The sequence below is a fragment of the Aythya ferina genome (genome assembly GCF_964211825.1).
Source record: "Aythya ferina genome assembly, chromosome: 6".
Lineage (NCBI taxonomy): Eukaryota > Metazoa > Chordata > Aves > Anseriformes > Anatidae > Aythya > Aythya ferina.
In genome coordinates this window covers 8941689-8967807 of record NC_140303.1, presented here as the reverse complement: position 1 = coordinate 8967807, position 26119 = coordinate 8941689, and the positions used below count along the sequence as shown (strand labels likewise).

Sequence of the window (26119 nt, the reverse complement as noted above, 5' to 3'; positions counted from 1 at the left end):
TTTCCAGAATAATTCAAAGCTTAACTATACACAGGCAAGCTTTCCATTAAGTGAGTGTAATCTGAACACAGGAGCTGCAAGATGTTATTTCTGTACAACAGGCAATGATCAGCCAAAATTATAAATTTCAAAAACTTAAAAATTATGTTTTTGAGCTGTGAGAGAGTGTTGAAATTGTGCCTGAAACTCCTAATTTCTCTTTGCATTTGTAGATCTGCAATTAACAAGGGATGGATTAGTTTCTAATTTTAAACGTAAACAGGCAAACATACAAATTGACAAACAGCTACTCATCATTTCCTACATTTCCCCTAATTTTCAGTCTAGAACAAATCCTGTAAATGTCTTCTGAATCCACAAAACGTGGAATGTATAAAGGAAACGAAAACAGACTGACAGAGATGAAATTACCTTATGGTTAAGAAGTGTTGACTTGGTAAATTCACAAACTGATTTCAATGAACGCAGGTAACAGTGTGGAAACAATTGCCTCCCAGCCCCTCAGTAGCCAACTCCTCAACCAGCAGCCAGGTTACAACGTGCAGGGAGCCGACCCACCTCTCCCTGCAGATGCCTCCCGTGGTCCTGGTTTTGGAAAGCACCAATGCCTGGGATTACCTTAAACCTTAGGGCTTATTTACGTTCATCACTTTTGTCCTGAACAGAGAGGCTCTTAACTTGAGCCAAAGTGCTTTGGACTCATCTATGTAGCAGACTGTAAGAGATAAGCAGAAAAAGTGCCAGAAGGAGATGAGAGAGAAGGGGACTAAGTAACAGTTCAGACCGCAGTTTTTGCTGTGCCTGTATTCTCCACTGTCTTCCAGGATGCTTTTCATCAGCCGCTGCACTGATAGCACATCATCTAGATTTTCAGATTGATTTTTGGGCCATCATCAGCGTTTGTAACTTGGCACAAAGACATGAAGCAGAAGGAAGAGGACTTACGAGATGATGTCTCAAGGGGAACTTGCTGAATACCCTCCTGACCTGCAGCTCTCCCAGGAGGTGTTCCAGCTGTTGGTGGGCCACCAACACGTCTGTCTCTGCTCTGGCTTTGCAGCTAAGGCAGGGAAGACGTCAGGAGCCCACTGTTCTCTGCAGACCAGGTCATCAATTGTGATAATGGGGCAGTGTGTGTTTGTGCACTGGGGGGGAATCTCTCCTGCCAACCACACGGATCTTGAAGCTAACAGGGAAGGACTCAAGCAAAAAAAAAATGTGCAAAGACAGTGACATCTATTCAAGCCTCCTCTTCTGCCCAGCTCTGAGGTGTCTTATCCTTCCCTGTACTGGTCTCTTTTATCATTTAATGCTGATGCCTGTTGATTTTTGCCAGCATTTTTGTGGTTTCTAAACAGGTTCTGCTGAACAGTGGTGTCATCAATTTATTCAGACTTTCTGACCCATAACTAAATGCACCTTGTTTTCTACAGTTTAGGGAAAATGGTGAAGTTCTCTCTTTAATCTTCCTAGAAACCTTCAAGGAACATTTAATTCTCCAACACGGTGGGGGATTTCATTTTAATACGTGTCATCTTACTCCTTACAAGGCCCCTGGCTGTTACCATAGTTAGTGATATTTTTGACCTTATGTACAGCATTCCAGTCTGTACAGCCCCGCTCACTTTTATGGGGCTGTGCTGATTCACAACCACTGAAATTCTTGCCCATGGCTGAGATTTATATCTAAATTTCAAGGTTAAATTAAAAGAAATCTAAGTTGGCTTTATCCTTGGTTGCTGGCCTATGATGCTTTATAAATACCCTACCTGGTCAGTAACAAAAAGATTCAGTTGACGACTTTTGTGCGCTGACATGGCACAAACCACATCCATAGGCAGAATTTCAAGATGACAAAAAAAATCAAACAGAAAAGCAAAACCCAAGTCTTGGCATGTGCAACAGATTTCCAACCCTTCCCCCAGCTCCCCCCATGCTTCCCTTAGGCTGTCTGAGAAATAACAGATGCAAATGGGTTACTTTTGAAAGCACAGCATTTCCTCCACAGCTGATGCAGTGCTAAAATCCATCTGAAGCCCAGCAGACATACCCATGAGCAAATCGCCTCTGAGCCTTGCCAAGAATGATCCATTTCACCATACTTTACTATAAAGAGAAAACCAGACAACCACCTACTGGCTGCATCACAGCGCAGAGCAGCCCTCATTTCTCCAGACTGCAGAACAGCAATTAAACACATCTCAAGTGATCTATTCCTCACAGGAGCTCAATGCAGGAGCTCAATGCACCGCAGTGTTGGCTTGCTTCTTCCCCTAGACGTGTTTTTTTTTTTTTTTTCCTGTCAGGTGGAGTAATTTCTCTCCTTTGTTTCCGTGGCTGGCAAGTTAAAGCTGAATTAAAATCAGTCTGCTGGCTGACGAGCTTTTGATGAAATTCAAGGCTGAAGCACTGCACTTCTTTCATTTAGCATTCAAACCTCCCCTGCTGTTTCAGTTCTGCACCTCAGCCTCTGGCAGTTTCATAGCACGGCTGCTTTCTCTAGGACAGCTGTAAGCTAACAAAAGACCTTGTGCTAGGTTAAGATATGCCTCTGGTAAAAGGATAGTCTGTCTCCAAATGACAGTTTTGGGCTGCATATCTGTATTCCTTTAGCGATTTGCATGTCATGTTTATGTACTTAACTTGCCCAGATATATGCTGGCTTTTTGTCTGCTAGTTTTTCCTGTGGTTACTGCTATCAGCACTTCCAGTTCAGGTTATAAAACTTGAGCAGCCTTCTGTTTGTTTCATGTATCATCACTAAAAGCAGATAGCAGATAACAGCTCATCTTAGCCAGTGCAGTACTTGCCACCAGGCGTTAAGGAAGCGAGCAGACACAAGGAAATGAAATTAGCTTTCATGTGTTCCTCTGACAGACCATATACAATTCAACCGCATAAATTGGAAAAGAATTAATCCTAAAACCTTTTGTCTAGACTGAGCAACCATGGCATAAAGGAAACACAAAGCCAAAACTCCATGAGTCTTCCTCTGCCCAACCCACAGCTCAGTGGCCACCCAGCAGTGCGAATTAAAAAACGCTTTGGCTTCCGTGACATTATGTCCCCTCAGCAGATTTCCCCTATGATCCCCAGAAGGGTGAAATGCCCACTGCTGTGCCATTCTTCACTACGCAGCATAGACTGCGGGCAACTGTCAAACTGCTAAGCTGTCTGGACATGGTTTTTACCCAGGAATACAATTCGCTGTGGTCCTCTAGCGCTCACGATCCACAGAGAGCACCAGGAAGGAGGAGGTTAGGCTAACGTGGTGCTGGTTTTGAGCCCCATGCCCAGCAGCTGGGCTTGTTACGAGGAATGCCAGTCCAGAAGTGCTGTCTGAACTTCTCTTCCAAGCCCCTGTGCCCCCTGACCATCTGCTATGCAATATGTCAAGTGAGAGCTGGCCTCATACAAAATAGTTACACCAACACTTGTCAAAATAAAGGCAGAAGAACCTTTGCTGAGGCATTATCTTCTCAACTTTATCTGAGCAACTGGCTACTGTCCAAATCCTGGGAAGCACTGAATGTGTTAATTTACCATGAAAACAGGATCAATGCTTAAGAGATACCTTACTGTTTAACACGAGCCTGCTTTTTTCTCTGGAAGACCAGCCGTAGGCATAGGTTAGCAACATCAAATTTTTTTTTTTTTCATTTGCTTGTTTTTTTTTTTTTGAGGCAGCATTAGGCAAACCTTACTGTTCTGTATGTTCCACTGTGTATTCCAAAACCCAGATATTTATAGAAGTATCTGATCTGGAAACACTGTGCAACCCAGCTTCCCAGGATGACTAGCTTTGAAGACAGCTGAATGGGGAAGCACGCTAATCACCCTGATGTCCTGTCCCTGGAGGTGGTTGAGAAGCGAACCTGTGCACAATCCACTCACATTGACAGTGCCGTAACTCAACGGTCCAAGGAAAGTGAAAGGGAGCTGGGGACACAGAGCGTTTTCATGGTGGGGTTGTGCCCACAATCAATATGAAAGGAAGATCTATGGTATTCCCTATCTGTTCTTTCCGCAGTCTTCACAAGCTCCTGCTTACCTTGAAAGCCTCTATGTTTACTGTCCCTTTCAATGCCTAGTAAGTTCTGTCTGTAGCAACAGGATTTTCTTACCCTACATACATGTTCAGTCTTTAGCAGACAGCAACGCTCATGATAATATGCTTCAGGGTGTAACTGTACAAGATATGGGAAACTTTATCCTTTTTTCAGTTTTTAATTTCATCACCGTGCCCGTGAATTCTTCTGCTTTCAGAAAGTGAGAACAGAAAATCGCCATCTGCCTTCTTACACATTCACCTTTTCTAATTTTATATGCCTTCTCCAGTTTATACAATTTAAGTCCTATGCCTGCTCATTCACACTCTGAAGCAATAAAAACAGCTAAGTCTAATATCTGTCTCCTCCCATCATCTTCAACTTGGGGTGGATTTACCATGTTGGAGGCTACAACTCTCATTAACACTGCCCAACACAATGCACATGGCATGTAAAATGCCACAGGGAAAGGTCATGGTGCTGTGCAATCCTGCTAACATCTATCTAGGTAGACGCTGAACTTGCATGAATTAAGGCAAACCTCCTTATTTTTCTGGTATCAATGAAGATTAAAGAAGCAACAACTGCTCGTACTCAGGCTAAAACATATTTATGGCATGGAGTACCATCTCTTGTTTGAAACTTCTCCCCTGATCTCAGTGAGGCACTGCTGGTTTTCAGCTGGCAAGATAATTTTTCTGAGGACAGTCCTGACCTCTGCAATTTAATGTCACTTAAACTGCATTTGTGAGGAAACTCAAAATGGCTCCCATCCCATACCCATCCTGAAGGTGCACACGTGAGGCTAAATAACATATGGATGAACAGAAAGACTAAAATCCTTACCTGCCCTCCCTTAGGCTGGTATTTGATGTTATCTGTTGATCCAATTTTGGACCTGACGTTCTTGAGGTCAGGTAGAGGCTGATTAATAACTCGCAGCTGCTTTGGAGTGGCTGGCGATTTAGGAGGAGTGCGAATTATGGCAACTTTTTTCTCAGTTGGTACCAGTATGGCAGATTTGGGGGTCCCAGGAGTGTGTGGGGTTCTGGAGTAGCTGGGTGTCCCTGGAGTGCCCGGCGTACGGGAGGAATAGCTTGGTGGTGTCCCTGGAGTGATGGCAGTGGAGCCAGGAGTAGTGGGGGTAGAAGTTCCGCTTTTTCCTGTTCTGCTACGAATTGGTTCTGATCCTACGTGCAAGAAAAACAGCATTAGACTCACAGAAATACAGCTTTGCTTCTTTATGTGCCTCCTGAGACTGCAACCAGAAGCACCATCTGAATGCAGCTTTCAGGACTTGGCCTGGCAGCCTGACTCACCAGGAAGAACTGCGTCACCAAGGTCAGTGGATTTGGGGGTTAAACCAGACTGGTGAAAATTTTGATGGTAATCCCGAAACTCTAGGTGTATCACCACTGGGCAGCTGCTCTCTGCAGCTGAGCCCCAGGCAAGCATTCAGCTGATGGTGAACACGTCTGTTGTGTGGACGGGCAGATGTCCCTCACGTTCAATTGCTATTTTCAAGTAGTGCAGTGAAACAAAGCAGCTACAGAAGCCAACCTTGATTAAAAGTCATATTCTAGTTACACTGACAAGCAAGTTAAAAATATATAAGTAGTGGAACATTTTGTAGCAGCTCCATTCCCTGTTAATGGCATTACCAGTCCTTTTCACTGAGGACAAAAATCAGTTTAACAGTGGCATTGTGCTTTCTGCAGCCCACTCTGCTGGTAACTCTCAAAGACAAATGAACAGAAGCTGAGATCTCGCCATAAGCTGCTTAAAGGAAAGCTTGGCTAAGAATACTCAGGGAGAGAAAGACCAAACCAACCCTCAAAGCCCGTGAACCCCAGCGCTGAGCAGGTGTTACACGTTTTCACCTTTAAAAGGCTTGGGAATTATAAATGCAATGGGCCTCTCTAGGGCAGTGTGACTAATCAAAATCCCAGTTAAGTGATTGTTAATCATTCTGTTTATTTCATGACACTTAACAAAAACAACAACAAAAAGAGGCAAATTCTTTACATGACTCACCAGATACATTAAACATACTCCAATCCCACCTTCAGTTTTCCCTGAACAGTTTCTTCCTTTCCCATCCAACCTTAAACTAGAACCTTTTCACTACATCAACTGAGATAGAAAGGGAAACTTTTTTTCCAATTCTCTGTAGTTTTGGTATATTTAATTTTCATCCCTCAGCCCTTCACCACATTGGCAAATACTCCATGGCCTCTCAGCCTAGAGAATGGGCTGCTGTGCCAGCTGGCAGTCACTCTGTTTTACCCTTGGAGCATCACCCAAGAATTTCAAAGGACTTCTTTTTTGGTAGAATTTAATCATCTACTTCCCTTAGGTTCTCTTAAAAAGGTCTGAAATTGTTTCCTAAAGCTGCAGGAATTCCTACTGGAAAGTAGGGAGTCACATCCAATTTCTGAGGCCTAGGCTGAAATTAATCTAGCAAAAAGTTATGGGAGTATTTATTAAAATTCTCATTGTCCTGTAATTCCTTTTGGCTTCTGAGTTAATATAATTAGTCCTGATAAAGGGACCTGGCTGGTTTACTATCCTCACTTCCTTGAGTCACTCCACTGGCCAACATCTTCGCATTTCTCACCTGAGAGGGTTTTTACCCTAGGACTAGAGGCACAGGGAGATCGTTACTGTGAAGCAAGAAATTCACAACTTTAACTCTTATGTTCACTTTTCTAAGATACATCAGAATATTTTGCGTTGCCCACTTCACATTTGTCTCATTTTTGTTGTGGAAGACACCCATAACAGTAGGAGAGAGTTAACATGCAAAAAACATACGGGTGGTCCGTCGTACTGAAGAGGAAAGGGATGCTGTGAGGGAGAGAGAGTTCTCCTCTCTGTCTCTGTCTCCTGATACAGCTCTTCGAGGAGGAAGGATAGAGGAAGGTCTTGGTAAAGAGGAACGTTTTTCAGGACTCTTGCTTACTCCATCCTAATAGCAACAAAATAAAAAGAGGTTTGGTTTTCAAAATGTCCCACTCCATCCCGTGATTCCTCTCAACCTATATACAAAGGGGAAGCCTCATTCTCTGGGCCCAGTTTACTATTCATGCAGGAAGCTGTCGGATCTAGCCACTTCCCATGCTCTGATCAGCTCCTCGGTGCTTCTTTACTGCACGAAAACGCTCACTAGGAGAAGTCTGGCTCTGGTACCCAGTACGGACAGACCTCTGTTTTTTGGAGAGAGATCTCCCTGCGTATTTCCCAAATGTGGTATTTTGCCAGTCTCACCCTACCTTGAACAAGCTCCTGCTTCCTCAAAATAAACCCTCCCCTTGTAGCAGACAAAGCCCTTCTTCTACAGGTTTGACTGAGCATGTATCAGTGACTGGTTTTACTCCCACTGAAGGCAAAGCTGTATCTCCCAGGGACTGCAGAGGATGCTAGTGGACTACTGGATTGGGATCTAAATCCCTGGGAAGCCATCATAGATATCATCTCCGTCAAAACAAAGGCAATCATCTACTGATCTGAATATGGATGGGTTCAGCATTTGGTTCCTTGGTAAAGGTTTTTTTTTTAGTACAAACAGAAAGTAAAAGAACTCCTCTGGTGCTCAGTGTGAAATTCGTATGTGAATTCACCTGCAAAGTACCCGCAATGCTGGGACACCACACACTATGTTATTTGGTGATGTGTGATTTGATGATGATGAAGTATAACAATGGCCCCAACAAGTATGAGACACGCCAAGCACAGTGAAAACAGCTTTTAAATGATGTAACAGTCATCAGCTCAGCATCAACATTTGTAAGACAAGTGAACAGTAAACACAGGGAAGCTCGGATGAAGCCAACCATCTCTTTAAACTTATACTGCAACTTCCTGAACTTGGTCCTAGGCACAGACCAAAAAGCCTAAGGTCCTAAAGCCTTTGGCTTCTGCCCTTGCTGCTGGTGATAAGAACTGTACGCTCTTACACTGGGGATTTAATTGGTTTTCAGAGTATCAACTGGTTGAAAATTGCCTTTTAAAATTTTCTCCTGGAAGATGAATTAGTACTGCTGGTTTTGCTACTTACCCATGTGCAAAATGGGTGCAACTTCTCAGCAGTCAATGAAGCAGCATCCATATCATCAACAGAAAGAAGACATCTCTTGCTAGTTATAAGAAATTTCACTTATGTTTCCTCTGGAGAATTTGCTTCATTTTTACCTATTTGCAGCACAGATAACGTAGCCTGGTAATAAATTTTCCTGCCACTGGAAATTAATCCCAAGTAAACTTCACAGATAACTACCCAGATGTAGTGGGGAGAGAACGTGATCCAGGGAATTTACCTACACATCTCCGAGCTACCTCTCTCTACCAACTCTGCTACCTTACCTTAGCATCTGATTTTGAGTAGGGCAGGCAGTCTCTTGGGCCTGCTGAGGAGGGCCGTACATAATAACTGTCTGTATCGAGAAAAGTGGCCCTTTTAGCAGTTAATGAGCAAGCTGAGCTGGGTCTTGGAGGAAGCAATGACTTTGCTTTAGACTTTGAGGCAGGAATCTTTGACAAAGAGGCAGTCTAGTCACGAGAAAACAAAAGAAAACAGAACATGAAGCTGGACAAAAGGAAAACACATGCAACATGGACCAAAAAAAATGTGAAGCTATGAATTAATACTTTTCCTGTGTCTGGTAATGGTGTCTATGCAGTTCTGACATGCAAAGTTTGAGTTCTGTGATGTTTGACTGAACCCATCTGTGTCTGGACAGATTTACTGATTCTAGAGAGTGCCTTTTTGTGTAAATGCTATTTTTGCCATGTGTTAATAGGACAGAACTGGTGCCAGGCACAGCACTTAGCTGGTACAACTGCTGGCTGGCTGCATTAGGAGCCAGTGCAAAACTACAGGAGCACCAACACATCCTCGTCTTTTAAAACTAAGTTGTGCATTTGTAATATATCCCTCCCGGCTACACTCAGGGATAAAACAGTGGGAGTCTGAGAACAAGGTTACAGCAGCATTCCCAAGATGGCAGAAGGACGTGACAGCAGAGCTTCTTATGCCACTGCATGCACACAAACACCTCCAGTGCACCACAGACACTGTATTTTGTGCATCTGGTGTCACAGCAGGAATTTGTAAACCTGTTTTGACAACGTGGGGTACTGGGATAACAAAAGCTTTATACGCTTGAAAGGCAGACATCATGTGTCATTTTGGTCAGGTACTGCTCTGATTCTGCATAACGGTAATATCCCACTGAAGGAACAACTTGGCACCAACAAGGCAGACTGCAAATTCTTTGTTGATGCTTCGGAGACGTAGCTGCTCTGCATAAAGAAATTTCCATGAAAGAAAAGAGGGCTACTTGATTAAGCAACACTGTTCTTTCTCCTACAAGGATAACTGATATGCCAAAGAACAATTGCAAGGCTGTTGTCTTGGCAATGTAGTCCTGATTCTCTCTGTATTCATAGAAGCATGAAGTTACTAATAGGAGCAATCTCATTGTAAGTATGGGATTTAGTAGGGAACTTTAGCCAGGAAAAATTTGGCATCTGATCTCAGCCAGTCATCTAGATTTCTTCAACGTTCGGAAAAGATGCACAAGTTACTCCTTGTCTTTTTTAGAAAATGAGAAAAACAAGAAATCCATTCAAAGGATCGGAGTGCTTCACTAGCAAGAAAGTATTTCTAGAAAAAAACTCTGCAACATATTTATCTTTTAATAATGAAAATAATTATTTTAAACAGAAATTGAACGGTGTGTGTTTCTGTCACAACAATGGCTTCTCCAGGCTTTGACTGATGTGTCATAATTGAATTTACAGGTACCGTCCACTTGAGAAAATTTGGGCTGTATTTCTAAGAACACTAATGCTGAAACTATGTGGAAGCATAGCATCTGTCTTGTGTGGCTCCAAAAAGCAGACGTTATGCCAGCACTTTTCACCAGGGTTTCTGAACGTGGGATATAACTGAGCACACACAGTCTGAGGCCCAAACGTTCATTCAGCCATTTTCAACTTTTCCAACTTGAGGGCCATGCAACAAGACCCCGGTGAGACTGGAAAGTCCTTGCAGTAGATCCTAGGCACAGTGCAATCTGGGAGACCCCATCCTTTTCACTCACAGTGCGTGGTGTCCTCCATGAATATGTGCATCTAATGGGGATGCTAAAGATGGAGGAGACCCAGATCTTTCAATGGAAAGCCTGGGGAAAAGGCATAACCCTGAGCTCTGGCATTAACACAGTCTGGATCCGCTCTGTTACTTAGCAAGCAAGGCACTTTTTAGTATCAGTAAGAGCAGCAGAGTCTGGTCCAAACAGATTTCAGTGACATGCTCAAGACTGCTAGAGCAAGCAAAGAAACCAAATGCTTCAATCCCTTCCTGCACTTTACCCAGAACACTATTCCCATTACGTTAGCAATAGATGACATGTAACCTCTGCTGTAATTCGTACTGCTGGACATGCCAGCTGTCCACAGGACAAACATCTATGTAACCCTGGCCAAGACCCAGTGATTCGGGGACTGCTGAAGCTGGGAGGCAGAAATCTCAGTTTATTTCAGAGGCACTGCTAAGGCATGGCCGATGTTCTCAGCATCTCACTACCACAGGTACACAGCTCCTTCCAGCAGATGGAACTGCTTAGCCTTTCCTGAACTTGTTCTGCAAAGCACTATGGAAAATGTGGTTTGAAGACGGGTAACAAACTGACTGGGTTGGATATCTAACATTACCAGCAGCAAGGAAAAGGGTGCACTTGAAGGACATAAAAGCTGAAAATCAGGAAGGAACACAACAACAAAAGGGAAGAGGACTTTACAAAAGCAGAGGTGAAGACAAGGCACAAAAGAGAAAACATCCAAGAGATAAGTGAACATGGCAATCAGAGAAGGGAAGCAACAGGGAGAGAAAGTAAGGAGGGACTAGACTTCTAATCTTTGCCATAAGATAAAGGACAGGAATAAGAAAGGTGCATAGAAAACAGATCATTTCAGAGAGGGACTTTGCAGTGCTTGTCCTTAAAGCACTCCATGATCACAGAAGGCTCTGAAAATGGGCTAGTATCGACTTTGCTCAGGTGTTGATCAGCCCCTGAGAAAAGACAGTCACAAACCATGCTTTTGACTAAGGAGCAAAGCCCACCCAGATATTTCTTATTGTTCTAGGAAAGAACTTCTAACAGTTTCCCAGTTATGAGCTGAAATGGGCCAGACATCTCAAATCACATGAAATCCTAGCATCCATGGCCGAATTCAGGCCTAAATTTCAGCGCTGCTTCACAGCCTCAAATCAGCTATGCTGCTTTCATCATTAACAATTTCTTATGATTCATAACTAGTGTGTAGCACTTTAGAAGACATAGATTTTTGTTCCCCAAATAAATGACAATCTGGTTAGACAGATGAAACAAATCAGCCATGGAATATATTATGAAATACAGGGGAATCCTAAGGAACAGCCACACTGTTTACAATGGCTAGCAATGACAAAATATTGTCACACTGCAGATGTAAGTTAGTTTGTGTCAGTGTCATGAAAGAAAGAATTGCATAGGGGATAGTGAAAGAAGGACAAATTGCTGGGGATTTTGGAATAGTGGGCTAGAAAGAGCACAGGGTCAGCACAGGAGCAGGGCAGAGAGACACTTTGCTGTAGCACTGCTGTATTTCTGTAGTGTTTGCAATATTTACTGATGAAAACTCAGCAGAGGAGAGGCAGAAGCGGGGAGCAGAACAGGCTGCAGAGCAGCTGAAGGCAAGGCACAGGATTGTCAGAGTAAAACAGACAGAAATCAGTGCTCCAGAAACTAGTCTATCCAAAAGCACTTATTCACGTGTAAAATGCTACTGGCCAATAATTTCCACACAGGCAGGGTCTCTGCAGAATGCAAGCATATGTAATGGTGCATCAAAATATACCCAGTGAGTCCTGGGGAGGATTTCTGCCTAGGTGGCAATACAGCAAGGTGGCAGCACGAGCTGGGTGCTGTGGAAAGGTCCAAAGGACACAGCTTATCCCAGAGGATGACCTTGTTCCAAACACTGAACAACATTCAGCTCCTGCAGCTTGGAGTCTGTGTGCCCCCTATAGATCTGCAAGCTGTCATCATCATCTACCTGGGCTGTAAGTCAGAGCTAGTAGAAATTATTATTCAGGAAAGGTGGGTTTAATTACCTCTTTAAATGAATAATGAATATGTCAAACAAATTCTAAATGGAACACACAATGAAGGACTGAATTAACACAGAAAGATCTGAAATAAGGACAAAAGGAGATTGTAAAGATGGGCAAGAAGATGATTTTACTCACTGAGAGTTTTTCCTTTGCTTGTTTAAATACACCAGGAGCCTGGTTTGTTTCACCACCTGCTGCTGAGAGACCCAAAGAAAGACTTGATGGTTAAAAATAATAATAATAAACATTTCCACTTAGCACACTTGTTAGAACACTCATACACATTGGAACTACCACGTAAAACAATTACCTCGTGAAGCAGTCTCAGTGAACTGTATATAGGAAAGTGCTTACCTTAAAAACGTCCTGTATTCATTTTACTTGAGGTAAAGTGGCATTCTATGTATTTCAAACAAATCCAAGTTTTGTACTTATGTCCCTGGAAGTCTAGGAACCACAGTAAAGTTCAAAGAACAGCTGACAGGTGTAAGAGACTCTAGTTCCGAAGGTCCATCCGAAGATACCTTATCACCCTGATTTTCAGAGAGTTCTGAACTGTCCTCTGAAAAGCAGGTTCCTTTAAGCAATCCACAAATGAAAATTTTAAAATAAAGGACCTGAAATCATCGCTTTTAAAAATATTAGCCAAAATTTGTAATGGAAAGAGAGCGATTGACTACTGAATTACCACTGCAATTGTGTCAATAAGGTCAGTGTGCCATGGCTCAATCAAGCCCTCAGACTTTAGTATTCACATTATACCTGGGACATCAAGTATAATAATGCACCATTTCATTTATCTGATACACCATGATTCGAGATGAGATTTTTCTTTCTGACTTAGATTCTGTCCTTACAAACTTGTGGAACAAGGGAGCTTTTCAGAAAGCAGGCTATTAGGTCCACTCCAACACCACTGTTCAGGAAGTGATTTGCCTCACAAAAGCTATCTAGATGTGACATCCCTTGGCATCTGTGCCAAAAAAAGCCCTTAGTAAATACAGAAGCAGGGTAGTAGACACAGATGACAATCTCTAGGATGTCTTCTAACTGTAAAACGAGCCCTAACACAGTGTACGGTTCAGAAACAATTTATTTTCTCCTCTCCTTGTATCCCAGGAATGGTGAGGGGATCCCTGTTTTTCTGCCACACTTTCCAATCAGTAGTTCTGCCCTCTTAATATAATTTCCTTGCTGCTTTTCTAAATTGAAGGAGGAGAAGAGAAAACTTTTCAGGAGGAAATTAATATATATGGCCGCATACAGCACTTCTGAATTTGTACCAGGCTTAAGTACAGCAAAGCCCTCCTGTATCGCATTTTACCCCATCTGTTACTGCTGGTTTTGGTGTGTTTCACATCTCTTCTAAATAATCACAAACAACATATTCCTTCCTTCCTTCGGTATTGAACCCAAATCAGCCTCCAGTACGAAGTGGAAAGCAGAGCTGTGCCGCTTCTACTGACTTACCTGGCAGCACCACAACTTCTCCATCTGAACAACAGATCTCTCTGTGCTCTGCTACCAGTTTAAGTACACAACCAACACGTTTTGCCTCAGTGGGTGACCCCAGAACTGCAGACATGGAGCAGAAGTGCCCTGCATACTGACTCCTGCTCATAACCGGGCAGTTGGCCTGGCCTTGCCCCTGTCACCACTCCTCTCATGGCACAACAGCAGCAGCATCTCACAGCCACAGAGCACGAGCCGGATTGAGGTTTCACTCCCGTAACTACATCAGGCAAGGCAAAGATTTCACTACTCTTTCCTTGGAGTTGGCCATGCAGTTTCTTTTCCAAACGGCAAGGATGAATCTCTGACAGCAGTCCCTCCCTTGAGGATATGGCAGCGTATCTTACCAGTATTTGCCAGTGCTTACCTCACAGTGACATGGGAAGGTTTTTTTTCCCCTGCTATTGAGGGCAATAGATGAATGATTTCATTTCCTGCACAACTACATAGAAAATATGAGCGAATACTAACTTCTTGTTGTAGACTATTCCATCTTATGACTGGACATACTTCATTTTAAAGATGCAGAAAATGCAACATGGAGATCTTAAACACCTGGAATATACTCAAAGCTGTAGACTACACTGTGGTGGTAGTTTTGGTGGGGCTCACACATCACAGCAGTTAACAGGGCCATTCCAAATAGGACATACTGACAGCTGGCTTCAAGAAATGGTGCTGTATAAATTGTATTACATAAAAAAATAAAAAGGGAGGGAAATAACATCCCTGTAAGTTCCAGATACATAGAAGAAAATAAGGGAGAACTGAGTTTTCCAGCAACACTGAGTATGGTGAAACATTTTAGATATATTTTTATTCACTTTGTGGTATGGTTCAAGCTATTTTGCTTTAGAGCCCAAACCAACCTTCCTGCAAATTTTAAGATCAGAGTCCCTCTTTTTGGTTGCTCTCTGTCTCAGTATTTAAAATGCACTGGGAGGTTGTTCTTGTATTACATTTTTCACTTCCACTAATACATCTGCATCACTACATATCAAGAAGGAGAGGAAAAAAAGCTCTGACTGTTGCCAGGCAGCACACATTTCAGGCACTGAACAGATTTCCTTATGCAAGTCTATCAGTATGCCTCAGGTCTCTGAGATGCTGCTGGGCCAGAAGAGTTCTGAGGAGGTAAGAGTATCAGAGGGCAAGACAACGCTGACCGCATAGCTGTAGAAGTGCAGTCAGAGTTAGAAAGCTGCAAAACCGACACTTTTGTGACATGAAGAATCAACTCCCCATTACCACTGCTCATCAACCCCCCCCCCCTTTTTTTGTTTTTTTTTTGCTGTGCTCCAACAAACAGTAAAAAAGATAGCAGGAACTGTTGTTTTAATCTCTTTTAAATTTTAATTCCTTTAACCTTCCTCTACCAAATATTATTATTGCTTTTTGTTTGGAATCCATTCGTAGTGTGAGCCCAGATTTCTTCTCTCAGCTCCATGCTGCATGTGGCTGGACTCCCCCTGTGGATTTTGACTGTACATCATAAACATCAGTAACAGACTGTGACACGTGAACGTGGATAACATCAATCAACAAAATGTAAGTCCGAAACGCTTCTTATTATGCATGAGAGTAAAAAGCAAAATAATGGAAATGCATACCATGGTTTAAGCTGTCAACATTTTCCCACCAGAAAAAAAAAAAAAAAGCATAATAAAAATAATTAGAAAAAGAACAAAATGATGAGCAGAGATTCCTACAACAACACACTATAAGCACAATGCCAAGATACAACCACAGCACTTGGAGGTCCAAGCAATGACAAGCATACATGATCATGGCCTCCATTAAATAAACAAATAAATGCCGGGAAAGAAAGAAGAAAAGAAAAATGATAAAAAACACTAAAAAAGCAACACTATTTGTGAAGATACTCTTGGAGGAAAAATTAAAAAGTAAAAATAAAAAATAGAGAAGCTGCCATAGCCATGAGATTTAAAAAAAAAAATAAAATGTCTATGTTTGCCAGCCACATTGCATAACTGAACAGAATGCAGTCACCTGTCTGCTTCCGTTTAACACAGGAGAGATGAGTTGGTCTAGTATATTTGATAGCAGGTTTTAAAATGATTTTCCTGGAGGGAGAGTGGGCCTGAACTTCAGTTTTTTTAGCAAGTTCAGCTTTCTTATACACTGCTATGGACAAGAAAACACAAAAACACACAATCAGGAGAAAAAAACAGCAAAGTTTCATACGACAATACATCAAGTGGCAGGCCCACTGCTCCACAACTGCGACCCAAAGCATTGCTTCTACTGGGGCGGACAATTCCTCGGTCAGGAGAGAGGGAGCACTTGTGCATTAACCTCAGGTGTGCTACCCAGTGACCTGTAGGGGTGCGTAGAGTAAAACGGGACTGGTGGAGCAGTGAGCCTTGCACGTGGATTCTCACAGAATTGTACAATGTCTCATTAAAAAGCACCGCACTTAATACTGTTAAGGTGCATCCACAACAGAGTAACCTGACAGTACTGCACGATAGTACAAAAATATATAAATATATTGTAATAGGGAGTGTTAAATGAACCTTTTTTCCTTCTCACTTCATCTCTGGAGAGTGTGCTAGGTTCCTTTTTAGCTATTTTCCTTTCAGGAGTAGAAATCCTGCCTCGCCCAGTTTTAAAAGGTTTTTCTTTTTTATGCTTATCAAGAGATGGTCTTCGCAATTCTCTGTCTGCCTTCTCCTCTTTAGGAACAGTCTCTAACTGTTCAGTCATGATGCTCCTATCATCATCTGTAGGATCAGAGCAAATCGTAATAAACAAAAGATTAGCAACAAATGTTAACAATACTGCAGCTGATGCAGCGTAAAAATAGTTGAAGACCGAGCAGACGGATTAATAAAAGAAAAAAAAAGCAGGCTATTTCATATTTTTTTGAAACATGCTGAGATTACTGTTACAATTATAGTAACTTTGCTTTTTGATCATTATGATTTGGAAGCAAAAATATTTAACACACAAAACAAAAAGGATAATGCACACCTTGAGTATCTGCCCAGAGACTGTCTGTGTCCATGATGGAGTCGTCGATTGTTGTTTCATCTTTGTAATCATCACACGTCTCTGTTTTGTAGTCGGTGAGCAAGATTTCTTCTCTCTCGGGTGAAGCAGGAGCTTCTGGGGAGCCCTCCTTGGGCTCCGCGTGAATGTCAGCCACTTCCTCAACCTCCAGCTCCTCTTCAGCCTGGGAGTCCACAGTTTCGATGTCTTCCTGCTGCGTAGCAGCGAAGCGTACACTGTGAGACGCAGATTCGCCCTCATCAACTGTTGTCTGCACCACTGTGATAAAGTCATCCTCTACTGTCACCACGGATTCAATAATGCCTTTCAGTTCAGGTAGTGCTTCTGGGCAAACCTTGGCTAGCATTTCTTCACTGCTAGGTTTCCCAAGGTCCATTTCTTGGGGCATTTCTGGTGTAAGATGTTGTTTATCCTCTTCTTTTTCTTCTTGTCCCCCTTCTACCTCTTCTTCCTCACGCTCTTCCCTTCTTGCGGCCCCAGCTGTCACTTCGGATGGCAGCACTGTTTGGATTTCTGTAGGTTTCACAGCTGTATCAGGAATCTTTTCAGTTTCCTCTGTAGGCTGTGGTATGCTCTCCATCTGAATCTCAGCAGGCTCTTCTTGGGGAGGCTCGGTTTTTGGAAGGAGGAGCTCCATAGAAGGCTCCTTTGCTGGCAACTGTGCAGGCACCTCTTCCCCACACACAGTAGGTTTTGGAGATTCTCCTTTGATATCCTCTTGTTTCAAGGGTTCTCCATTCAAACCTTCCTGGGCTTGATCATGCTCTCCACTAGATTCATAAGATTCCTCTTTATCAACTGCCTCTTGATGTACAAGATCGGGCTTAGCTACTTTTTCCTTAATTTCTGTTTCAGACAGTTTGGTGCTGTCCTTCACGTAACTAGGCTCGGTCTTGGAAAGTACATCAGCATCCTTTGCTTCTCTGGACAAGGTGGTCTGGTCTTTCTGTTGAGTCTCTTTGGGTTCAGGCCCTGCTCTTTTAACAGGGGCTTTGTCCTTCCCTGAAGGCAGAGAGCCTTCACTGATCTTACTTTCTAACTGACTTTGATATTCTTGGTCAGCTCTCCTTGCGGCCACTTCCAAATCATGCTTTATAGCATTGTAATCTGGTTTTACTGGAGCTTCTATCTCAGCCATTTCAGGAACAACACTAAGAGTCTTCTCCTCCATCAGGAAAGAAACAGCATCTTTTTCTGCTGTTGCCTCTGCAGACAACATTCTGTCATATGTTGTATCAGCAGGCACGTGAACTTTGTCAGCCACACTTTCTTCTTTCATTTCTAAGATTGCCTCAGGTCTTGTCCTCTCTGACTCTGCACCTTTAATGGGACAGACCTCTTTAGAGTCAACTTGATCTTCACTTTTTTCTAGCACAGTATCCAGCTTCTCTTTCTTCTCCTGCTCAAAGTCCCTCCCCAGAATGGACTCACCGGCAGCATGTTGAGCTAAATCTTTTTCACTGAGGAATTCTTCTTTCGATTTTTCAGCTGCTGCCAGCTTCACTTCTATTAAGGACAGGTCAGGAGCTAGGCTGCGTCTCAATTTTTCATCCGTGCCTTCGTAAAAGGGACAGGTTTCGCTTGTTAAATTCTCACTGTCCTGAACTGGAGAAGGGAGTGGGACTGTGTACTTATTGAAAACACAGTAGCCCAAGTCTTCGAGCTGGCTTTCAGCTTTTAGAGTTACGTGGTTTTCATCTGTCACAGGTGGCAGGGCTGCGCTGCTGTCTTCCAAAACAGTGTCAGAAGGAACCAACTTCTTTTGCGCCAACTCAGCATCTGCACTCACAGATGCTAATCTGGATCTTGTCCCTGCTAGGTCTAACATTTCGGGCAGGTCGGGAGCCAAGACAGCCCCGTTTTTGTAATAATCTTTGGCTGGGAAAGGCGATTCAACTGAAGTCTCAGGCTGGACTTTTTCTTCTGCCATTGCTTTTTCTTCTTCAATGTGCTCATCTTCCTCTCTACTATCAATGGGGAAGCAAGGGGCCTTCTCTAATGCTGGTGTGGTTGCTGGCAAGTAGTCGTCACCTTCGTCCATACTGCCGCTAGTGTTAGTTAGAATATCTGAAGCCAGGGGAGAAAGATCATGTGCGCGGCCAAAGCTAAATCCTAGAGCTATAGAATCCAGGCAGGACATGGGCAGGTTAATAGACATGCTTCTCTGTTCAATTGCAGATCTCCCCCCAAGTCCCAGGCTCCTGCTCAGAGTTAGGTCATCTTTATTTTTACTGTGGAGCTCTCGTTTGTCCCCATAGACTTTGGGGTCAATAGTGAACATTCGTTCTGTCGGGGAACTTGGTTCTTCAGATTTGTCTGGCGTATAGCTCTGAGCCAGAGAACTGTACCCTATTTCATGAGCAGGCATGCCCTGCTGTCGGCCCAATTCTGACTGCAATTCTTCCTCCTCTTCCTCTTTGTCTTCAGGTATTAGGCGACCTGTCTGATAAGGCTCATAAGCACTCTCTTTAGTGTCACTTAGCTCATAGTAATCACTACCTTGTTTCAGAGCGTCTGCTTTAAAGGCTTCCTCTTTTAGTGCAGAGGTTTCAAAATACTTCGACATTCCTGATCGATCCACTTCTGCTTTCATTTCAGGAGTAGCCGAAACACTTGTCTTATCATCCTTGGTATCCTTTTTAACATCTTTCTCTTGAGAAGGTTCTAGAGAAGGAGTCTTATCTGTGGTTAAACTTTGTGCCTCAGGGGTCTTCTCTGTTGTTCGGGATAACTGTGTGGTATCAGGGTGCTCTGTTGTTTTCTCAAGGGTCAGTTCAGGGCTTAACTTGCCTGGGGATACCTCTGTGCTTGGCTGCACGTCTTTTTTCAGGTCTACTGTTGCTGGAAGCCCACTTTGGTCCATTTCTTTTTCTGCTTTGAAAAGATCAGATGACATTTTAGCTTCAGCATCCTTTTGAAAGTCTGCTTTGTCTTGGGAAAGGGCCTTAACTTCAGGTTTTGTGGCAAATTTACCATCATCTAATATTCGAGCCTCCCCTTTATCATAGAAGTCATACCTTTCTTCCTCATCACTCTCCTCCCTAGTCATGTCCTTTTCCTCCCCCCATGCAGGGATTTTCTGGGCGCTTGGTGTTTTCAGGCCATCTACAGCTACTTCTTCATGCAGAGCTAGGGTCATATCTCTGTGGATCTGTTCATCTTTAGCGAGATCTTTGGCAAACAGGTGGTCAGTGGGTTCCTGTTTTGTTTTGGAACTGTCTTTGAGGGAAAGCTCCTGGGGGACAGCAGGAGATGGGCCTGAAGGTAGTTCACTTTTGGCTGCCTCTGCCTTGGGTTCTGACAGCATCAGAGAACTTCCCTCATGGCTGATGGCAAGATCTTGGACATCTTTAAGGTCATCTTTAAATGTCATAGACATAATTTGGTTGGATGATGAGGGCACATCTGCAGTCCTTTCTTCTGTTTTGCTCCCTTTAGGCAGTTCAGATGGCAAATCCTTTTGTTCTTGAAAACCAGGAAGCTTGGAGGCAGGTTCTGCAAAACTGACTTCCCCTTTCTTCTGTGAATCAGTTTCCGAGATCTGTTCTGTTGGATGTGAAGGCATTTTTTCTTTGTCTTTGCTCTGTGAATCCTTTTTATCCTCTGTTTTTGCTGGCTGTGGAACTAAGGCATCGTGTTTAGGTTGCTCAGTCTTACTGTCTTTTCCAGATTCCTGGCGCTTTGTGTCTAATGGTTCTGTTGTGAAAGGGCATGTGCCCTCCTGGACACGGAATTCCATCTTCGTGGCTGCAAGTAAATCTGAAGTAGTTTGTTTGGGTTTTATAACACAATTATTTAAAGCACTTACAGGCAGGCAGTCATGTGGCGTACACAACGTCTTGGTATGAATGATGGAAAGGAGAGGGAGGAAGATGCAAGCATGCAGCAAGGCTTTCCACATAGAAATCTGCTCTAAAGCATTAAATCCTAGTTTCCTTTCAATATATGATGCCCTACAGTGAAAATGTAAGTTGTACACATCTACATATGTGACCACTGAAATGAGATGATTTCATGTGACTTCATCTTCATGGTTTGTATACAAAAATAAAACCAGAAATAATCCTCACTTCATTGGTATGTTCCACTGGGCTATGAAGCTTATGCTAGATTTGCTTTAGTAAGGTCTGTAATGAACCTGGCATGTATAAATCACCAGCAGAGCCATTAATGGTCACAGATCTCACAGGCCTCATCTTCAAAACGGGCAGCCATCTTCAACTGTACTCAAAGAACACTGGGCATGTTTCACTGACTGTAGCACAGACCCCAGTTAAGTTAATTTAAAACTTAAAATGCCATACTTACAACCTGCCACTATATTTGTATGGAGTGATACCTAGTTAAGGTAATACCTATCCATGCTTTGTTAATCATTAATAGCATGTTCTTTTTTAATACCCTATGGAAAACAATCATTCTTATCATCATATACAAAAAACACAAAGAGGTACTACAGAATGTGGTAGAACTTTCTGCAGTAATCTGTAAAAAAAAAAAAAAAGAAAAAAAGAAAAAAAGAAAAAAAGATTTTTTCCCCCTAAAACTTGTCACAGTAAGTATTAGGCCAAATCTGAATACCTGATTTAAAGACCATGGAGCCATCTTCTGACTCATATGATATGAAGTTTTAAAAATAAATAATATCAAAATATTGGTCATTCTTTAAATATTTGCATATGTTAACCTTTAGTTAAAAAGCTACTGCTGTTCTACACTCTGCGGGTACAAGAGAATTCTACAACTATAGTAATTATCATCTTTTACGCTTTCAAATTTGTTGACTTGCAAACCCTATGATGAATAGAAACAAGGCCACTGAGCTGATTTTATCCTTGTTTCACAGAAATCAATGAGCTACATGCTGATTTTTCTTATGTATTCTATCATGCCTCCTAATGTAGCGCCAATGAACGAGACCAATGGCAAAAAAAATAAATTCTGATTGCCAAGGGAATTTGATCTTCTTTATCTGGGCCAGCCCAAAAACCAGCCTCCCAAACACGGCACTTCTCAGTCAGGTACTGCACTACTCCATACAATGCGTCTTTACACCCTGTTGCACTGACTAAAGAGATAAACCCTTGCAAGGCCTATCTTGAAGCCTCGTTCTCATGGACTGAAAAACAATTGCTTGGAGTAAACGTTTTGCCCTAGAAACCAGATCAGAACTTCACGCACCCAATCCTGTACTTCATACAAAAGGCAAATATCTCCGTGGAAGTGATGGGTTTTTGTCTCAGCAGGGCACTCCAGCCAAGCTAAACATTTGTAATAAAGCAAGGCACACAAAAAAATCAGAGTTCTGGCAATGATCAAGGAGAGAAGGGGTGGACTGCAATGAATGGCAAGGATATGACATAAGAAGCAATAGCTTTAGGGAAGCTAAACCAGAATGCTGAAGCACACACACACAAAAATACTGCACGCTGCAAATGAAAACATTTCTACAGTTTAAGCCTCTTTATGTCATAGTCAAAGTCAATAAATCTACTTTTTGAAAGAAAAGCAGATGAATCTCTGCACCAAAAAGAAAAAAAAATATACACAGATTAGCAATGTGACTGGCAAACACATCTGAGATGGGGGGAAAAAGGCTTGCGCAGAGGAATCAGCTTAGCTGCAAAGCATTTGTATCATGGCAAAGTAAAAAAAAAAAAAAAAAAAAAAATTAGGAATCAGCTGCAGTGGTGGGAAACCATGTTGTCATACAGCACCTATGCAATCATAGTATCTGCTACACACTCTTCAGGCATAATAACAAGAGCAGTCATACTGATAAATGGGAAGAACAGGAAATGAAGCAGCCTCGGAAAGCACTGGAGAAGCTGGAGGATTCACTGGCAGCAAACGCATGCAATCCTAGGGAGGACACACCTTCCTCGGCCAAGGAAGGGGATGTGTCTCTCAGAGGCGTTTCCGCCACAACTGTTACGCTCGCCCTGCTGGATGCCACACTCGGCACTTTGTCTTCGTGACACACTTTGGCCTCCAAACCAGATTCCGACTGCCCCCCACCGAGGCCCTTGGCCTGGTCTGAAGGCTCAGCAGGCCCGTGCTCTTTCCCCACTTGCTTCCCAGGAAGAGCAGCAGGTTTCACTTCCACAGCCATCGGACTCTCTACAGGTTCTTCTTCTTGGGGATGGAAAAAGGAGGCGACATCAACACCAACAGTAAACACCAAGCACAAAGCTCAAAGGACTGGTTTTACATAACACTTTCAGCTCTGAACAACTTAGATTCGTGTGTCAAAGGTTCGCTAGAATCCAGCCCATTTTAATCACAATGGAACTGAATTTTCCCAAGGGAAAAACAAAACAAAACAAAACAAAACAAAACAAAAAACACAAAAAAGCCCTGTCCCCAGCAAAGCATATTTATGCTCTAAGATGAGAGCTGAAAGTGTTTTATAGATATACCTCTTCCAAAAATGGCTGTGAGTCAAATATTCATTGCAAATGGAGATGATATTGAATGATGGATGGCTCTGACAACACCGATGCATCAATGCGCACAGAAAGTATGCTGATTTTTTTTTTTGATGGATGTGCTGTTTAATCCAGTACAAGACATTCAGCTGAGGTGGGGGAAGGTATGAGTCATTAATTTCTTTCCATTGACCTTGGTGATAATGACTGCTAAATGCCAGCAAGTCTGTCCTGGATTTGGCAAAATATCCAGCCACTTGAACAGCCTTAATAAGCCCTGCACATAGCTGGTAACTAACGGTTTCACAAGAATTCAGCCAAGATACTTACACTGAATGGGTTTATAAACCATTGCTCCCTTAGGCTGCATGAGGCCTGAACTCTATGCACAAATCACAGGTTTAACACAAGGACTCTTCGTTTGCTTTTCTGTCTCCCTCATTAGCCCCCAGGCTCCTCATCACCAATTAAATTAGAGAAATCAGTGAGTGCAATATAACTATTTGTTCATCTGAATTTCTGAAACACATTACTCGGCCCACAGGCTGTTAGGATCAGTACACTAGTGCCAACAGTGGTCTTTATTCTACTCTCGCCATGACAGAAAGTCTCCTTTCTGGACTGAAGTCTTGCCATTGCTATTCAGACCAATATTACCCTACTCCGTTGGTGTCCCCTCTGACTGGAAAGTAGTATTAAGTGTGAAACATTTGATTCAGCAAAATCTTTAAGCAGCTGACCACCAGCCAATCTGAAGTCAACCTGATGACCTCTCTGGGTTTTTAAGGACGTCCCATGTTTAAGGATTTTGTCGAATCGGACTGAGAACGAATATCTTAAAGGCATAAAAGCCAAAAGATTCAGAATCAGAACTGAACCAATGCCTGAGTGTCACAGGGATATTTACTCAAAGGCAGACTGTAAAAGCAGCCTAGCACAACAGCAGGTATCCAGCTACAAGAGGCCCCTGCTCAAGTAACTTGCTTTACTTCTCTTTTTCCAATTTTATGTAGTTGTATTCATTCCCTTCAGTTAAAAATAAATAAATAAAGCCTCTCATTTTATCTCATTTTTATGGCAGTTACTTCACTCAGTGCCACGTGATGATAACTAATTACTCACCAAAGCAGGAATAATTCTCTTCCTTTTTTTTTTTTTTTTTTTTTTTTTATTAGCTGAAAGCTCTGCATACCTAGCTTGAAATGTCTAAAGTTTAGGCATCCAGTGCAAACAACTGTCTAGGTTTCCTCTAGGGAAGAAAAAGCCTTCAGAGGGCAAATCATCTTAGTTATGTTAGATACCCATTTTGGCAAGTTATTACACGAGATACAGAGCTCTGAAATGGTTAGGATCAGGAGAGATTAATCCCATCCTGAATACCAATGCAAAGAGAACATTGTGATTCTCTCAGCATTATTACAGCTCATCAGATAAACATTTTGAGAATATAGACACTAAAAAGAAAAGAAACATTGAAAAAGAACTTGCATGAAGTAAGTGGACTTCATTGCAGTTGTCGTAAAAGCCCTGGCAATAGCTGCAGATGAGAATGTTTTCTAGAATGGATAAGCACACGTCTACTGAGGCAAACAACTGAACACGCATAAACACTGCTATGGATATTAAAAGTTTGCCTGAGCTCAGAAACTGGAAAAAAGACATCATCTCCAAGCTGCAAACTGGAATCTCAGTGCATCCTTGGGGAAAGCATCGTTACATGACTGCACTGCCCCTGTGGTTTTCTCCAAGCAAATGCTGCTGGCTGCTGTCAGCTAACTGCCTGGGCAGGCTGCTGGTCGGAGCTGGACGTCCTTCTTATGTTCCCCTGCACCTGCTCCGAGCAGGTCAATACTTAGATTTAGTATTCAGTATTCCAATAGTATTTTTCTCCTGAAAACATATTTACCTCATTTCTACCGACTGAATCATATCCTGTTCTTCCATGGTATGGCAGTAAGCTGTTGGTGCCTTAATGAAGGAATCCTACAGAGACTCCCTTTGGGCAGCAGACTCTCTTGTGCCAAACAGACTGCTTACGCACAGGCAGCAAGTGAGGGGGGATTTATAATGCCTACCTTTTCACTGATAAACCAGTTTATTTCCTTTTTTTCCAATTTCACTAGACATGGAGGCATATGACTGAAATGGATGCTGCTCCAGAGCTAAACAGTGCAGGAAAGTTTTCATTACCGATATAGGCACCCAGCTATAGCAAGGCCTCTCCTGCCATTTTCTGCCTCCCCCAGCTTCAGGCAGCCATCCTGACACAAACAACCTGCAGTTATTAGCACTGATCTCATTCCGGTGCTGCTGCAGTGCTGGGCTACGTTACCCTGTTAACTCTGGACAACCCTGGTTTTCTCGAAATGCCCCACTGAGCTCTTTGAGTCACATACCTCTACCTTCCCGAGGCACAAATCCCTGCAGAATTCAGGACTGTTTTTAACTTAACCTCCTGTGTCCCAGGATTGAGTTAATCAAATGCCGTGTGATGAAACATGATTCATTTTGCTTGGAGAAGAAGCCAGAATTCCTGCTAGTCACTGAAATAGATTCTCCCTTGATCCCTCAAAAAACATTTGACTTTTATGTAACCCCCACAGCTAAAATAATACTTCCTGATGTGCTCGGGCCATAGACAGAGGGGGTACAGAAACACAGTGAACTTCTTAAAATGTCTGCCTTGGTTGCAGTCAGTTGACAGAGTTTTACTGGGCGCAGCCACAAAATACCCAGAGATCAAACATGACCCAGCACTGCTTTTAGTCACCAGTGTGTACTGGGGAAAATGTTGTTTTCCTTTGCCCAGTGGAGAATTAAAGATCTCCCACTACTAACTCTGGTGTAGACATGAGGTGTTCCCACTGTGTTACCAACTCAGCTGCCTTACCTCCAGTAACAATCTTTTGGCCTATTCTGCACACTGATCCTGGCAGTGG

The 26119-nt window shown here is 42.7% G+C and overlaps 1 protein-coding gene across 24 annotated transcripts in view; it reads right to left on the bottom strand.

Moving 5' to 3' along the window:
* The window catches only part of MAP2 (microtubule associated protein 2), a 180162-nt gene that overhangs the window by 14722 nt on the left and 139321 nt on the right, over positions 1-26119 (bottom strand). For 8 of the 24 annotated variants that reach the window (XM_084524714.1, XM_084524716.1, XM_084524735.1 and 5 more), the window contains 7 exons: positions 22630-22887; positions 16714-20511; positions 16257-16463; positions 15730-15864; positions 12343-12404; positions 6864-7017; positions 4896-5239 (listed from right to left, as the gene is read on the bottom strand). In XM_084524714.1, the coding sequence (XP_084380840.1) occupies positions 4896-5239; positions 6864-7017; positions 12343-12404; positions 15730-15864; positions 16257-16463; positions 16714-20511; positions 22630-22887 (4958 nt within the window). The remainder of the gene's footprint in view (positions 1-4895; positions 5240-6863; positions 7018-12342; positions 12405-15729; positions 15865-16256; positions 16464-16713; positions 20512-22629; positions 22888-26119) is intronic. The other 16 variants (XM_084524722.1, XM_084524726.1, XM_084524728.1 and 13 more) reach the window with 8 other exon arrangements.